The sequence below is a fragment of the Phodopus roborovskii genome, unplaced genomic scaffold, assembly GCF_943737965.1.
Source record: "Phodopus roborovskii unplaced genomic scaffold, PHOROB, whole genome shotgun sequence".
In the NCBI taxonomy this organism is placed as follows: domain Eukaryota; kingdom Metazoa; phylum Chordata; class Mammalia; order Rodentia; family Cricetidae; genus Phodopus; species Phodopus roborovskii.
The window spans coordinates 3,621,915-3,637,734 of NW_026126484.1; the positions used below are offsets into that span (position 1 = coordinate 3,621,915).

The following is a 15,820-nucleotide window of genomic DNA, read 5'->3' on the forward strand; positions in this document are numbered from 1 at the left end:
ATCCACAGTGACTCCATGGGATTTCTTGTAGGCAAGGTCATGCTGACTATATGGATCAGAGCAAAGCAACGCTCAGTAACCACAAAAACAATGGTAGTGTCTGAATCACTGAAGAGATGAATATTCACCAAAATGGCTTGAGGAAGTGCTATTATCTCACTAATAAGGGCTCATACTTTGCTTAGTCTCCCTTACCCTCCCAGAATTTATGAAATTATCCAATCAGCAGTTCCCCTACTTCTAAAACCTCCTGAAAAGCTTTGACACCTCCCAACCTATGCAACCATGACAACAGTTCTCCCTGGTGTCTTGTACATTTAGGGTCAAAAATGCCTAGAAAGTTTACTTGATTCTAACTTGAATCACAACTCCTCCTCTTTTCTTCCTCCATTTGCACACACACACACACACACACACACACACACACACACAGAAGCATTAGCAATAATCTGAGTTATTTGAATTTTCTGGGCTTTAATTCTCATGCTCTGTGTTAGACTGAAGAGTGAATGGCAACCTAGATATGGAATTTTCACTTTATACCAGACTCTCAGCCGTCCTTCCTTCCCCTGACCCCTTATGTCAACTAATCTCTTCTACATGAACTATCCTATCCAATTGCTATCATCCACCCAGATTACATGTAAATTTCTAGTTTATTCTATCACCTATTCTCTGCATCATAATTTATTGATATGTGAAAGTCAGTGAGTAATGAGTACAAAAATATTGTACTTAACACTTACATCTGCAGCTTTTCTTCCTCACACTCATTTTAATGTGACACCTTATAGGGGTCATTTGAGGATGAACTGGTTTGTGTTGTAGAGTCAGGCATATGCCAGGGTTTCACAGCAGCGTTTCTTATTGCATCACACATTATTCATTAGTTTAACATTAATAGCATTTTAAGTGTCATATAATTTAATTAGCGTATGCTTCTATTATTGCCCCCTTGTATTTAGGGTTAGATATACTTCTTATTCTAATTTCAATACTAAGTTCTAAACAGAAATGTGAACCCAGTAGGTGGATTTTTTTAACATATCTTAACTTAGATTGTATAACTTATGAGATGAATTAAATTTTTTTGATGTCCTTATATAAGATAAGCAGTGACATATGCCCCACTATGGCAACATAGAAAGTGGAAATTGCTACACATCAGATGTCTTCCTATAATGGAGAAAATATCTGATAAAAATAATCTGAACAAATTCTACAGAGCCTTTATTTCATTTAAGTGGAACAAAAGCTACCGAAGAGGAGGACAATAAAATGATGCTTTACTAAAAGGATAAAGAATACGACCCCACTCTATTAGTGACACACACTATGAATGCACTCCAGTTAATAGCATCTTTTAGCAGTTGCTACTTTTTCAATTACAGTGATGTTAAGAAATAAATAGACTAAGGGAGAGAAAAATGGTCAGAAGACACCTGAATTGGACTAGTTCTTTGGCTGATTTTTTTTTGTTTGTTTTTATTTTAAAACAATCAATTTTGGGGTAAAAAAGAATCTGAAAACAGTTTACTGGTAGGGCATGGGCAGACATTTTCAGATTTGAGAAATGCTTAGTATTATCGGGGATGCAGTGTTTCATTACCCCATCTCTGGAGGTCTTAGTGACTCATTCCTAGTGTGTTGTGCAGCATCCTTCTCTTCCAGCTGTGTTCTGTTGTGCTCTTAGAGAGGCTCCATTACGGTAAGGGGTTGCTAACTAGGTGTGATGCTACAATTTCATACAATGTGATTCCTCTGGGTGTTTCTTCCTGTCCTTGAGCCCTAAATGACCACACTTTCAACACTCCTGAGCTGCTTGCAAGACTGGCTGCAAATGCAACACTTTGGGATGATCTGAGCAGAAATGCGGTTTTATTTCCTCTTTAAGGGTTTTTAAATTTTTATTCCCCTTTGTTTTAAGTGACTCACTAGCAACTTTTATAGGAAATGTGGCATTCTAAGAGACAATAACTGAAATAGTGAAGCCAGACTCTTCACCAGTCTTCACAAATGGCAAGATAAAGATATGGATACAGAGAAGAAAATGGTCAGAAAGTTTGTCATATTTTACAGAGCTATGATATCAGGCTAGGCTTGATATGGGTTCTGTTCTGATTTGTGAAGGACAAATATGCTTCTTTTGAAGAACTTGGGGCAGCTCCTTCTGCTGTTAACTTCATGGCTGGTGTCTCCTGTGGGTTGCACTGAACTCAGGACCAGAGTGGCTTTGATTAGGGAAATCCTGTGGAACCCTCCTAATCACTCTTCTCTGCCTCTCACCTTTCTGACTCCTGTGGGATAAAATTTGAAAATCCACCAAAAATATCTGATTAATGCTAGGAGTGTCATGTACATTTATACTTCAATACCACTCAATTTCTTAAAAACTAGAAAAAGGAGGGAGAGACTGTGGCCGAGATCAGGACAGGCGAATTAAGGGAATGCCAGAGTTAGAAACTCAAAACCAATGCCTTCTCTTTTTTGGGCTATATGTAAAAATTGTCTGAGAATTTTGCCAAATGTGGATCTGATTAGTGAGGGGTCTAAGGCCTGAGGTTTGGGAAACAGAAGTGAACCTTAAGAGTCCTAGCTAATACCAACACTGTTGATCAGGGGTTCAGGCCTTGACCATGAAGTCTGGAAAGCAGCTGTTCTTTAGGTTAAAGATGATTGGATACTTACTCCTTAGGTGTGCAGACAAATAGGAGGAAAAATAGGACACAGTGTTACACAATTATTAATATTCTCCTTTAGTTTGACTATCCTGTGAAATACCCAAATCTAGGAAAGTGGCTGGTCTGTGACTACTGGGTGACCTAAGGAAGTCATAAATGCAGACTGAAATGAGAACCACAAATTCTTTGTTGGAGATCTCTGAGATCTTGTACCAAGTCTTGTACCAAGTATCTGAAGTAACTGCACCCAGAGGCCAGCAGTTTCAATTGGAAAATGAAGCATTCTCTTACAGACCATGCTCAGATCATATTCTTCATTTCTTAACGGTGCTTTCTCACTTTGAAGGGCTATGCAGATATCAGACCTTAGGCACTGTCTGGAGGTCTAGAGGAAAGAAATAACTGTAGTACCATAGTATCCATATTAACATCAGGCTGGGCCAGGAAATTAGTCTCATCATTGTCATATATTTGACCTACTGTCCTTTGCAGGATTCAGTTTCAGTTGCCCATGTTAGACTAGGTTAAGACTCAGCAAACTAAACATGGATGAAAATCTCATTGTGAGAATTTCATTGGGTTTACCCTGTAAAACAAAAAGGCTAGAGAGAAAACCCTGAAGATGCCAGTAGAAAGCAGACTGTTCCTGAAAGAGGAAGGAGAATGGGACATTGCAAAATGTCCTCCTCTCTGTCCTCAACGCCTCCAGATAAGGGGTTATTTAATGCTCTATTTTCAATTAAATTGACCCCTAATGCTTTGTGTCCATTGTTCTATAAGAAGGTATTTTTCAAAAACTTTAAAACTAAACTAGCTGGGTGCATGCCTTTAAACCCAGAACTCAGGAGGCAGAGGCAGGCAGATCTCTGTGAGTTCAAGACCAGCCTGGTCTACAGAGCAAGTTCCAGGACAGGCTCCAAAGCAGTACAGAGAACCCCTGTCTTGGAAAAACAAAATCAAAACACCACATGAAACAAAACAAAACAAAAAGTCTAAACTAACCACATTGCCTTGAAGGATTTAATCATGCCCCTTGCTATCAAGCTAGGTGATTTGATGATCTGTGTTAACAAAATCCTAACAGTTTAGAAAGGGGAGTCCACAGAAAAGTCAAGCCTGGTAGTGAATCTTGCAATCCAGCACTTGGTGTGCTGAATCAGGAAAATCAAGAGTTTAAGTTCATCTGGAGCTACACAGTTTAAAAAAAAAAAAAAAAGAAAGAAAGAAAGGAAGGAAGAGAAAACTATCATCTTCAACTCTAGAGAGAGAGGTAGATGTTCAATTGAGAAGGTCAGGTGACATTTGCCATATATTTTCTTTGGAAAGATTAACACCCAGTCAGTTCATTATTAATATTGATAATGTTAGCCAATAGAAAAAAATTACTTTTAGCTCAATTTTGCACTAACCATAACCTGTGATAATAGCCTGTAAGAGACAGGTTGATGATTTTTATAGGTTTGATTATTTTTTTTTCATGAAACTAGATTTAATAAGTCATTATTACAGAAAAACATTTAAACTACAAAGTTTACGCACTTTAAGCCATAACTGCGCAAGCTCCACGTTCAGTTTCAGTAGCGAATCCGTACAAGCAGTACTAATCTAAGCCCCAGGGCAGAGGAAGGGTAGGTTTGATTCTTTATGTAGATAAAAATAATATGCTTAAATTTCTCTGTAGACATGTGCATTCTTCAGTTTTAAACATAGATTTTAAAAAAAAAAGAGGTGTCCCTGAAGCAGGTATAAGCTTGGGTGTGATTTAAAATCTGAAGATATTTTATTAGGAAGGCTTTTGATTAAAAATGAGTAACTTCAAAATTTTAGAAATTTAGAGTGAGTGGAGGCTTTGAGAGCAGCTGATCCATACAAGATTTCAGTGTGGGTCAAATATTGTTAGGCTCTCTTTTAAGCATTCTAATAATTTACTTTTTGATTTTTGTTTTATTGGTATATCCAGCAGAGTGGGTGTGGAGAGACTGGGAAGCCTGTGGCCTCCAGACCTCTGCTCTCTCCCTGCCATAGTGGCTTTTTCATCCTTCCTTCTGCTCTTCCTTAGGGACATGGGCTTTGGTGGCAAAGTTGAACATTTCTAATCAGAGTATTCCCATCCACCATTGACCCAGATTGCTAGTGCGTACCATGAAGAGATTGCAAGCTTTGAGTACATCCCTCTGTGGAGGATTGAGGTTGTGGCTTGGAGGAAAAGGAAATTGACTGCCCAGCCCTGGGTCATGGACCTGGGCTTTATTTTCACTGAGCATCACAACTTGTGTAGCTGACACGATCATGGAGCTGGGCATAGATGAATCATGTTACAAATCTCCACAGATGAACATAAAGCCACTGGATGCACAGGATCTGCCTCATCCCTACACCACCAGAGGGCCACCATCAAGAAGACACACTACATGGAATGCCGTGGCCTTGCCATTTCCTTAGATACACGTGTTATATGAGCAAGGCTTTCTGAATTTAAAAGACCTTTTATTTTCAAGTGGCTTAAAATCTGTGATTAAATTGCTTGATCCTTTAAAAACTATCTAGTTACTGCAGAGTTTCTAATACATGTAAAATAACATGTATACAGACATTCACATGTGTGTGCCATGCACCCACAACTCAGCCCAGAGCTAGCCTGCAGGAGGATATCAGGAGATGACAGTCTTCACCTAGAGGAGGACACTCTCCAGGAGTACCCAGGGGTCTTGCCCACCCCAAAGCTCTTTGTCAGCTAATAGCAGGCCATGGACATTTGCTAATATGTGATGGCTTTTTTTTTTCATTTCTCTTTGCCAAGTATTTATAGACATCTTTCTGGATATCAAAGGAGTTGATCCCTGTTCTTATTAGATAGATGTGAAAACAAAAGATAAAAAGATGTTGGAGAAAGACTGAAGGGAGATTTGATAAATTCTGATGAAAAAAATCTTTAAAGGCTCTGTAGATACATAAACTAAATCCACATGTAAAAGTGAATGAGTTCTGAACAAGAACATCACCAGGTAACCAAGTCCAAGGAAGGGAACTGTGGGGAGCATTCTGTGCTTTACTTAAATATGACAAATCTCCCTTTGACTTTCATGTATATATTCAGCCTTCAAATAAAGGTCATCATTTAGCACCACTGTGAACCTAGACCCTTCACTCAAGGAAAGCTGAGCTTCTCTTTCCAAAGGTCTAGTGAGTCGCTGCCAGTAAAATGAAATACATTTCTCACATTAGCATCATCGGATATTCTTTATCCTCTGAGCTTCTTTCAGAAGCTCACAGATTCATGTGCATTAATGGATGTGAAATTAAAGTGCCCTTTGTAGAGTTAGCCTTATTATTTTAAAGTCTCAAATTCCACCAACAGTTTGTAGAACTCTGTATATAAGCATTCGTGTGTCCATTGTCATAAAGAGATTTCTTCTGATAATAAAAATGTGGCTAATATTGTAGAATTAGCCTTATTATTTTAAAGCCTCAAATTCCACCAACAGTTTATAGAACTCTGTACATAGCATTCATGTGTCCATTGTCATAAAGAGATTCCTTTTGATAATAAAAAGTGGCTAATAGTGACAGTGGCTCGGCACAGGGCTTTTTATAGACACTTCCAAATGCCCACTCCCTTTCTGACATTGAGTAATCCTGAAGAAATTGAAAGAAAGGGAAGTTTAATTTAGATGGGCCTTCTGCCTTCTTAGCTTGGGTTCACCTGCTCAACATGAAATAGAAAGGCACTCAACTGCTAATCTTCTCTTAAGTAACCTGTGCATCCCTCAGCCACTGGTCAAAACTGCAGACAGTGGGTGAGGACAGCCCAGAGCTGGCAAGTCCTTGTGACCTTCACGTGGTTATGTTTGTGCTAAATCATGGCAGAGAGAATCCCACCTCAGACTTCTGAAAAAACTGATTAATTAAATAATGTATTGGTCATTAACAAGGGAACTTTCCATGCTGCCTGTTGGATAATGGCAAACATGGGGGAGCACATTGGAGTGGGAGCAGTCTGATTTAAGTCCATTCCTTCTCAGCCTGTAGCCACCACAGTGTCCTCTTTACAAAAACAGTGTGGTAGTGCTTTGGAAAGGAGTTCCCCCTAGTCGGATGCAAGCTGTTGTATTTAAATCTTAAGGGGACTTTTGTGGAAGAGTCTACAATGGAGGCAAATTCAAATCTGTACTGGAGCATGCATCTGCCATATCAGAGTAACTAAGAGATGCTAAGCCTGGCTGCCTGTGTTAAGCAAAATAAAATAAAATAAAGCTGTCACAATTAAACAAAATGTAAAAAAGGAATATAAAATAGAGTAGCCTCACTGTGAGGAATCCAGTGTCCTCAGTGGCCCCTTGAACTGTGAGCATGGCTGGACTTAGAGGACAGAGTGTGAGAAGTTAATCTCTCTCTCTCTCCCTCCCTCCCTCCTCCTCTTCTCCCAAACAGTGATGGGCAGGCAGCAGTGTTTAGGTATGGGTGTTTGCTTCTGTTTCCAACAGGTATTAGATGAGGGCTCCATGGATAAGTTAGTTGTTGATCTCACTATCTGGGAAGGGCATTTATGGTAGTCTTTCCAAGGAAGCTCAAATTGTTAGTTGGCAGCACTCTTGTAGTTCTCTAGACTTTTCTTTAGGTTCAGTTTTCTCTTCAAACCAATAATGACCCCCTCTTTTATGTTCTCTCTCTCTCTCTCTCTCTCTCTCTCCCCTCCCTCCTTCCCTCCCTTCCTTCCTCTTCCTCCTCCTCTTCCCCCAAAAAGTGGTGGGCAGGCAGCAAAGTAAGTCACAGATTTGTGACAAATTTGAGCTCTGGTAGGAAAGGTGGAATTGGAAGAAGGAGAGCCTCTGACAAAGATCCTTCATTCCACACTGTGACCCTTTACCACCTGGTTTCCACTCCTTGAATTCCCTGTGAGTAGTGTACAATTGCAGAGTATGTATCTGAGGTTGAGTCTTTCATTTTTCAAGCCAGCAGTCTCAATCTGATTATGATAAGAGAGCATCCAAGGTGAAGAAACTGGGAAGGCAGGAAGAGTCATCCTGATCATGACCCAACAGCTACAAACAAAACCAGTGTTATGTCATGACTCAATGGTGTGTGGTGGTAATGATGCCAATGGTGGGCAGTCACACAATTGGCATTCGGTGGTGCAAGTCGTCTTTGCTGTCCCCAGAGGAAAGGAAACGTAACCTCTCCTGCACAGCCACCATTATTCACTCTCTGCTGTCTTATGTCCTCATGAAGTTGAAGAAATACCCCTACAAATACCATCTTTCACTTTCTGTTCCTGGGATTCTGTGGGCTGTGAAAATGCTTCAAGAGGCTCCAATAATAATTCACAGACTTACGTGGGGGGGGGGCCACTAGTATAAGCTGTGGTCTGGGAGAGAATTAGAAGCTAGTGACTAGACTCTTATCGCCATGTTTCCTGAGTGTTACCACGGACAAGCAAGCTATACTGAGAACCCCAAAGCACCAGAATCTCATCTATAGATTTTAAAAATGCCAATTGTAGATTGGAACTATTTGGGAAAGAATTTCATTTAAACATGTATAGATTTTTTTTCTTGTCCTAACTGCTTAAACAATACAGTGCAACAATTACATAGCATGTTTATTGCATTTAGCATTATGAGTAATCTAGACATGGTTTAAGTGAATGAGAGTGTATATATATATATATATATGTATATATACATATATGTATATATATATATGTGTGTATATATATGTATATATATATATCAGTTATATGCAAATGATGTGTGATTTAAGTTAGAGACTGGAATACATCAGATTTTGGTATTCATGGGATGTGAGAAACAACTCTCTGCATACTGAGGGGAGATTCTTTGTAAACATCACATTTTGTAAGCTCTGAAAGACCCAACTACTAAGTTCCATTCCAGATATTGATCTTATGGTGCACAGTACATAGTGAAGGTCAATGTGTATATTTCCAAGGTATGCACCCATAGAGGTTAGAAGCATTAGTTGGCTTTGATGGGTGAATATTAATTACAAGTTAAAGATATGAAACATTAAGTACAAATTTGTTAAAGTATAATAACCAACAGATATAGCATTTATACAGCCAGCATGCAGAGTTTCAGTGAATTGTCATGTATATTGTTTAATACAGCACTCACAGCAGCCAACCTGTGAAGGAAGTGCTGTGGACATCCCAGACTTCCATAGGAGAAGGCTGATGACTAAGTAATTGGAAAACAATCTAAGTCCACATTCCTAGTGAGGAGGCAGGTCTACTTGCAAACCTGGCCAAGTTTAAAATGTATGAAACCTTGCTTTTAAACTTTATTATACCAGGCTGCTTCCTGCATCTGGTTTAGTCAGCTTTCTGTGACTAGAGCAAAGTGCCTGATAGGGAAGAATCATTTTGACTTATTTTTTTTCTAGAAGTCTCAGTCGATGACCTATTTGTTCCTTTGTTTGGAGGCCTCAGCAAGGCAGCATATGATGGACAGAACCCCATGGACACCAAAATTATGGTGGCGAGAAAGCAAAGAGAGCATGGGAAAGGGACCAGCATCCCAATAGCTTTCAAGAGCATGCCCACAATGGTTCAGCTCCTTCTGCTAGTCCATCCTACCTAAGGTTCAACCACTTCCTCTTCATATCACAAGCTGCCAATAAGACTTTTAAAGTTTAGGCTGTAGGGACATTCTAGATCCATACTGCAGCAATCTGTTAGATGGTATTGAGATAGAATTTGTCAATAAGCTAATGATCTAAAGATATTCCCAAGATTTATGCTAACCAGTAGTAAGTAATCAAAAGAACATCAATGTGTATCTTAAGCCAAACCTCTCTACTCGTATTCACTGAGTAGAAACTAAATGTGAATGAAAAGTCCTGACTTGAAGAGCTCACCCTCAAAGGGACCACAAGCAAAGAGGATGAAGGTGTAAGAGGATGGCATGGAAGCAAAGGAAGTGAGGTTGGGTGAATGTGATCAAACCACATTTCATTTTTAGGAAAACATCACACAACTTTTTTTTTTTTTTCATTTACTAGTTGCTGACAAAAATATGAAAGTCTTAAGGCCCAGGTCATTTGCTACAGAGCTGATATCAGAGAACTTGGGACTCTTGATCTCTAATGGTGTACTGTGTTTCCTAGGCTCCTGGTCAACTGATAATGTTTGTGTTTTCTTGTCTTTGCCATGGAAATGCCTAACCTTAAATTCTTTGCTATCATACAGCAAGTGTTGCTTCAAATCTCTAAAACCTTCAGCCAGTGCCTTTTATTCATTCTGACTGCTGGATTCCCCTTTGGCTCCAGCAAGGCCCCTATACAGGCACTGCCTTCCAAGCAAACAGATTAGTTTATGGCCCTACAAGTTTAAGCATGATACATGTGTTTGGGGAAAATGGAGATGCGTGTTAAGAAGAAACATTACTTTTTGATCCAGGTGGGAAAGCATACATAATCTCCTCTAGAGCCTGTGAAAGACTTCATTTTACACATGAAATTGTGTGGAATTGCCCCAGACTGCGTTCAACATGGATTTTAAGAATAGTCATTCTCAGAATAAGCTGCTGAGCACCAGTTAGGGCCTCAGAGCACCAAAGAATAAATATAAGCAAATGTAGTCTCTATGGAGTTGTAGAGAGCAAATATACACTAGTGTTGGCACAGTGCCTGCATGGGGCCAGTCCTTAACATTACAATGGGATGTGTTAAGAACACAGTCAAAGATAAACTCAGAACACAAACACATGGAGAAAATGTAACAGAAAGGGACCTATCTTGCTATAGAAAATATTAATATTTCAGTATATATTTAATTGTTTAAAATATTTTTTTAATTTTTTTCTGTGCATTGTAAAACTTTCTTTTCATAGTTTGTTATAAAAATCCAGGCCTGACAAACTTGAGGAAGCAACCACATTTTTCTAAGCAGTGAATTTTAAGTCATTTGCAAATTAACCTAATCTTAGTATTTGATCAAAAGCATTATTTGGGGGCTGAATGGAGACCATGAGATTATACTGCATAAGGCACTGTCTAGCTTAACATGCCCTGATTTTCAAGCATAATAAATAAACTACATATAAAAAATTCAGGGGAAAGCTCTTTTGCATATATGGGGATTGTTGATATCTTCTGATGGGTCCTCTTACCCTTGTTATTAAATGACAGTGATCATTAAAATGCCAAACATATCTTGACAGAATTCAGTTTATAAAATGTCAGCAAGTCTGTGTTTTTATTAGTTTGCTCCAAATCAATTTAGAAATTTCAATAGAATGCTTGTAAGTATTCCCCAAGCACTGTCCATTCCTGACTTTCTGCACACAAAAAAATTACAAATTAATCAGATTTTAAGATTTCTGCATAATGGCTTCGCACATTTATTGCTTAATCCTATTATAAAATGCTGTTATGATTGACACATCACTGTGGAGATAGAAGTCAATTGAATAATATGTAGCAGTCAATTTTATTTGTAGCTTAATGTGCTGAAGTATTTTTTCCACATTTCCATTATTTATAAGTCTGTCCCTTTGGAGACTATATAGAAGAATTTGTTTTAAATGAGCCAATAATACCTTCTTTAAAATTTATAAGCATCACAGAATCATATCTTTTTTCATTGGTTGGCCTCAGCATGCCAGTAAACAGAGTTTGAAATGTCTTCCACTTGCTATTCATAGGACAAACACCAGGAAAGTGGATCTTGTTAAGGCTTGCTTAGAACTGGATTTTAACCACCCCATTAGAAAACTTGAAGAAAACAAAAGCCCCCAACAAGGACTCTTCAGAAATGGCTGGCAGTTTTGTTCATTTTTTTAAATTCAAGTATTTATTGTTTCTACCATTATCTTCCCCACCTTGGTTGGCCCTGAAATGAGGCACTAGCATGCAGACAGTGCCCACAGGCTTTAGAGATTTGCTTTCAGGGTGTTTGAAATGCAACAGGATCTCAGCACTGGAACACGAGTTCAGTGCCTACACTAACAGGTCTCTGTGAATCAGACATTTCTCTTTTGCTTCACACCAGAAAACTTGCCTAAGGTGACCCATATTCCATTTAGGACACTGGAAGGAAGCACTATAAAGGACTGTGGTTTTAGGAAAGGGCATTCATAAGAGTCCATCCAAAGCCAGCATGAAGAGATAGCTTAAGGGAAGAGAACAAAGGAAGGAATCCCTACCAGGGAACAGTATGAACAGACATGGTCATGTCTGACATTGTACTTTGGCTTTGAACACTTAGCTCATCTATTATTCACCTGAGCATAATAGACACAGTTTCACACACAAACATGAACACATGTGCACTTACACATAGTGAACTAGAGTATGCTGTCCAAACTGATGTCTAATATAACTCCTTTGGTGTGTGTATGGAAGTATACCTTTTCCTGTTGCCTTTCCTTTCTATTTCCTGATGTCTTTGGCAATCCTGAGTGTACCATAACATCTTTTCCCCCATAACTGGAATTATTGAAAAACTACACTTTCATAAGCATCTATTCCTCAGTGTCCTGTTATAACACAGAAATATGCTGGTCCCAGGCTGGTCTTGATACTAAGGGAGCTTTTCTCTTTTGAATTCTAGGGGCCAGAGGAAACACAGTCTTATCAGACCCAGGAACTCCTGACCAGCACCAGGCCAGTCAGACCCACCCCCCATTTCCAGTTGGGCCACAGGTCAGTATCCCCAAACTGCTTTCCATTAGGCTGCATTTAAGATGGTTTTACCATATAAATAACCAAATAAATAATAATGAGTTAAATCCAATTAACTTTAACAGAACAAAGATGGTGATAAATTTTTGGATAGGAAGCTATATGACTACATTACTTATTAAATACTCTCAAGAAAATATGTGTTTGCAAAAGTCTATTCTTAAAAGAGAGGTTGGTTTTAATCATGTGGAAATTTTTTTTCCTTTTTAAAACCTACTGCATCTAGGCTGTTGGTTACCATGCAGTTTTTTTTTTCAAAAGTAAAACTTTAATGACTGAAGTGTGAAGAAAATTAAGTTATTTCAACCTTACTATAGCCATTTTTGAAATACAAGATGTGATTTAATATAAAAAAGTTAATGCAATTTTAATGCAAGTTCAGCTTATTGGGTTTGACAATACTGTACATCACACATAGCTCTTGCATTAATAAAGAAATACATTCATTATTTTTTAAAGTCCAATATTTGTTTTTTGCAGCCTTGCATGGGTTATATGGAGATGTAGAACACAATTATAAAAGGCTGGGATTTCTTTAACCTCTGCCATCTACTGTGAAACTTTCAGAGTTCATTTTGTTTTTAGGGAGGGAAATATCTGTGCTTTTCTCTCCCCATTGTCATTTTTACTCCTGGAAATTAGTCATTTTCAGTACAAGGAAGATTTGCCCAAGTGTAAAGCTTGAACCAGTTCGGACACTCTTATCCTTGTCACCATGAAATCTTGCAATGACCTCAGATCCCATTACCCATCTCAGAGACCACACAGCTCCAGACATGAAGACTGTACAGTGTCTATTTGGAAGACCAAAGCTCAGCTAGAACCCATAAAACATGAGGTATTGGCTTCTAAGTGTCATACCCTCATAATGCCATTCTTCTTACTTCATGTGGTTCATATGTTTATGTGCTTCTGCAGATGTGTGTGCACAGATTGCCAGAAGCACATAAGACCATATGCCAGAAGCATATTGTCTAATACCTCTAAGTCAGGTAATTAGAATGACAGACTCAAGGCAGTGAGAAGCATGGCTCTGTGACAACCAGAAGCAGGCATACCCTACCTTAAGCCCAAATCCAATCTTAAAATTCTGCATGTCAATCCTCCAAACCTGTGTACAATCTGAGAGCTACTACATGTTTCCCTTGCAGCATTGTATTGATTGGCCATAATATCTTACCAGGGACCTTACGACAAAGCTACAATTTCATTATTATTCTGATGATTTGTTCTATAGAGTAACTTCATGTTTTTAAAAGAAAGAGCAAAGTTATTAGTGTGAATTCAGTAAAGTGAACATATACATTGGGAGCCCAGTACCTCTCCAGAGCTTCCTTAGAAAGGATCTAGAGGGTATTCTAGAGGGATAGCCAGACAATGTGCCCAGTCTTGCCTCATTCTTCAAATGCAGTCTCTGAATCTATCCCTTGTAAACAAGATAGACTATGGAATAGTCTATCCAGTCTTCAACTTGACCTCTCCATGCATGAGACATAGAATTTCAGGAAGTTATGAAACTTTCTGAGTCTCGTTGGTAGGATATCTGGGATGTAGGGCCTGGTGATTACAATCTGACTTTCTATCATATCCACATTTCAATACATTTTTTATGCTCCATCAAAAAGAGTTAATCCTAGATAGTTTCATTTTGAATCCTATAGATTAAAATGTAGATTATTTTTTACTCCACAGCCCTTACAAGGGTGTAGATAAAGTCTTAGCTTAAGAACTCTAAGGTCAAATGACTTGTGTTATCATTTAGCCTGGCCAAAACTATGATTCCAGTGTATCATTCCAGTGAAAACTCTACCCCAGCATCCAGTCAAGCTTTGTGCTCTATTGCTGCCTTTTATACCGAACAGTGTCTAGTCAATCAAGAGGGGGCATAAACATGTGTTTTTATAATGACTTGTAACCACTTGTCTACTTAGAAACTATTTAGTTTATTTTCATATCAGGAACATTTTTAACTTTTCTAAATAGATACCAAAATGATCCATATTAATGACTACACAGCATTCCACCAAGCTAAGCACCATAACACAAACTGTTTCAACATTTATGTAATTTCAAGTGTAATGCATAATTCCATGCATTTATCACTTTTCCTTTTGAATTATATCTTGCAGCTATATCCTAGGAGTATATTCTGAGTCAAATGGGGATGAACATCTTTGCCATTCTTGACTTGTGTTTCAAAATCACTTCCCAAAAGGATTATGGCAGCAATCAGTCTCTCCAGCCACAGATGTGCATGGCAGCATCACTAAAGACCTTCTAGTATCCCAAAAATCTTTTACACTATTTTTCTTGATGTAATACTTAAAAAAAGTATGTTATTACTATTTTTTAACCAAAATCAGAATAAAAATCCTACCACATCAATGAATCCTTTCTGTAACACCCTAAATTTAATTAGTTGAGCACTTTAAATATATGAGAATCAGGATCAAATGAAAATTCAATTGAATTTGCAGTATGTAAAGATATGATATTTCTTTTAAAGATATTGAAGCTACACAGAGATTCTAAAAAAAAAAAAAAACTGAAAATTTTCAAAGGCATAAGTGAAACGTAATGTTAAAATATGATTTCTTCCTTACAGTCTTCTTTTCTGGGCTGGAGTATGCTTCTTCGTTCCCTGAGAAACTTCCTGATTGGCTGTAATGGAGGGACTGTGTTTTGAAAGGCCATGTGTCATTCTGCTGGAAAGTGAGCCTGGTTTCTTTTGTTTTTCAGCCTCTTCTGACAGCACAGCAGCTAGCCTCTGCTGTGGCCGGGGTGATGCCAGGAGGCCCCCCAGCCCTCAATCAGCCCATCCTCATCCCCTTCAACATGGCGGGACAGCTAGGTGGTCAGCAAGGCCTGGTCCTCACACTGCCCACAGCGAATCTCACTAACATCCAAGGCCTGGTAGCAGCAGCTGCAGCCGGAGGCATCATGACTCTGCCATTACAAAATCTACAAGGTAACCTCATGCCCAGGTGCTGTGCAGTGTTCCACTGACACTGACTGGCCAAGTTTTCTGAAATGTACAAAAAGCCCCCTGAATGGGGAATGTGCTTCTACCATAAAGGCCATAAAAGGCCTCAGCAGGGAGCAACATTTCCAGTTGTTTTTGAATCCTGAGCTTGTTTAAGCCATGTTTTTTTTTTTCAACCCTTATCTCCTTTCATGAACAGCAAAGTTTTTCAGAGCCTCTGGAAGTACCTATGAGCAATCATTGCAGGGCATACCATCATCTAAATTTGAAATCATAGTGTTGCTATTTGAGGACACTGTTATAGGATAACAAGGTATTCAATTTGGCCACATGCAAAGAAAAGTTGGATGTTCCTTATATCTGTGTTAGTGGTTTGGACACCACAAATAAAAAGTGACATTTGGGGTTATTAATTTAATGATTACTTTGCTACTAAATAGGCTTTGGATATAAG

The 15,820-nt window shown here is 38.6% G+C and overlaps 1 protein-coding gene across 1 annotated transcript in view; it reads left to right on the forward strand.

The window, feature by feature from the left end:
* The window catches only part of LOC127229615 (POU domain, class 6, transcription factor 2-like), a 215,265-nt gene extending 199,876 nt beyond the window's left edge, over positions 1–15,389 (forward strand). Inside the window, exons 3-4 of the mRNA XM_051194690.1 lie at positions 12,253–12,344; positions 15,123–15,389. Coding sequence (XP_051050647.1) covers positions 12,253–12,344; positions 15,123–15,389 — 359 coding nt within the window. The remainder of the gene's footprint in view (positions 1–12,252; positions 12,345–15,122) is intronic.
* The last annotated feature ends 431 nt before the right edge of the window (positions 15,390–15,820 follow it).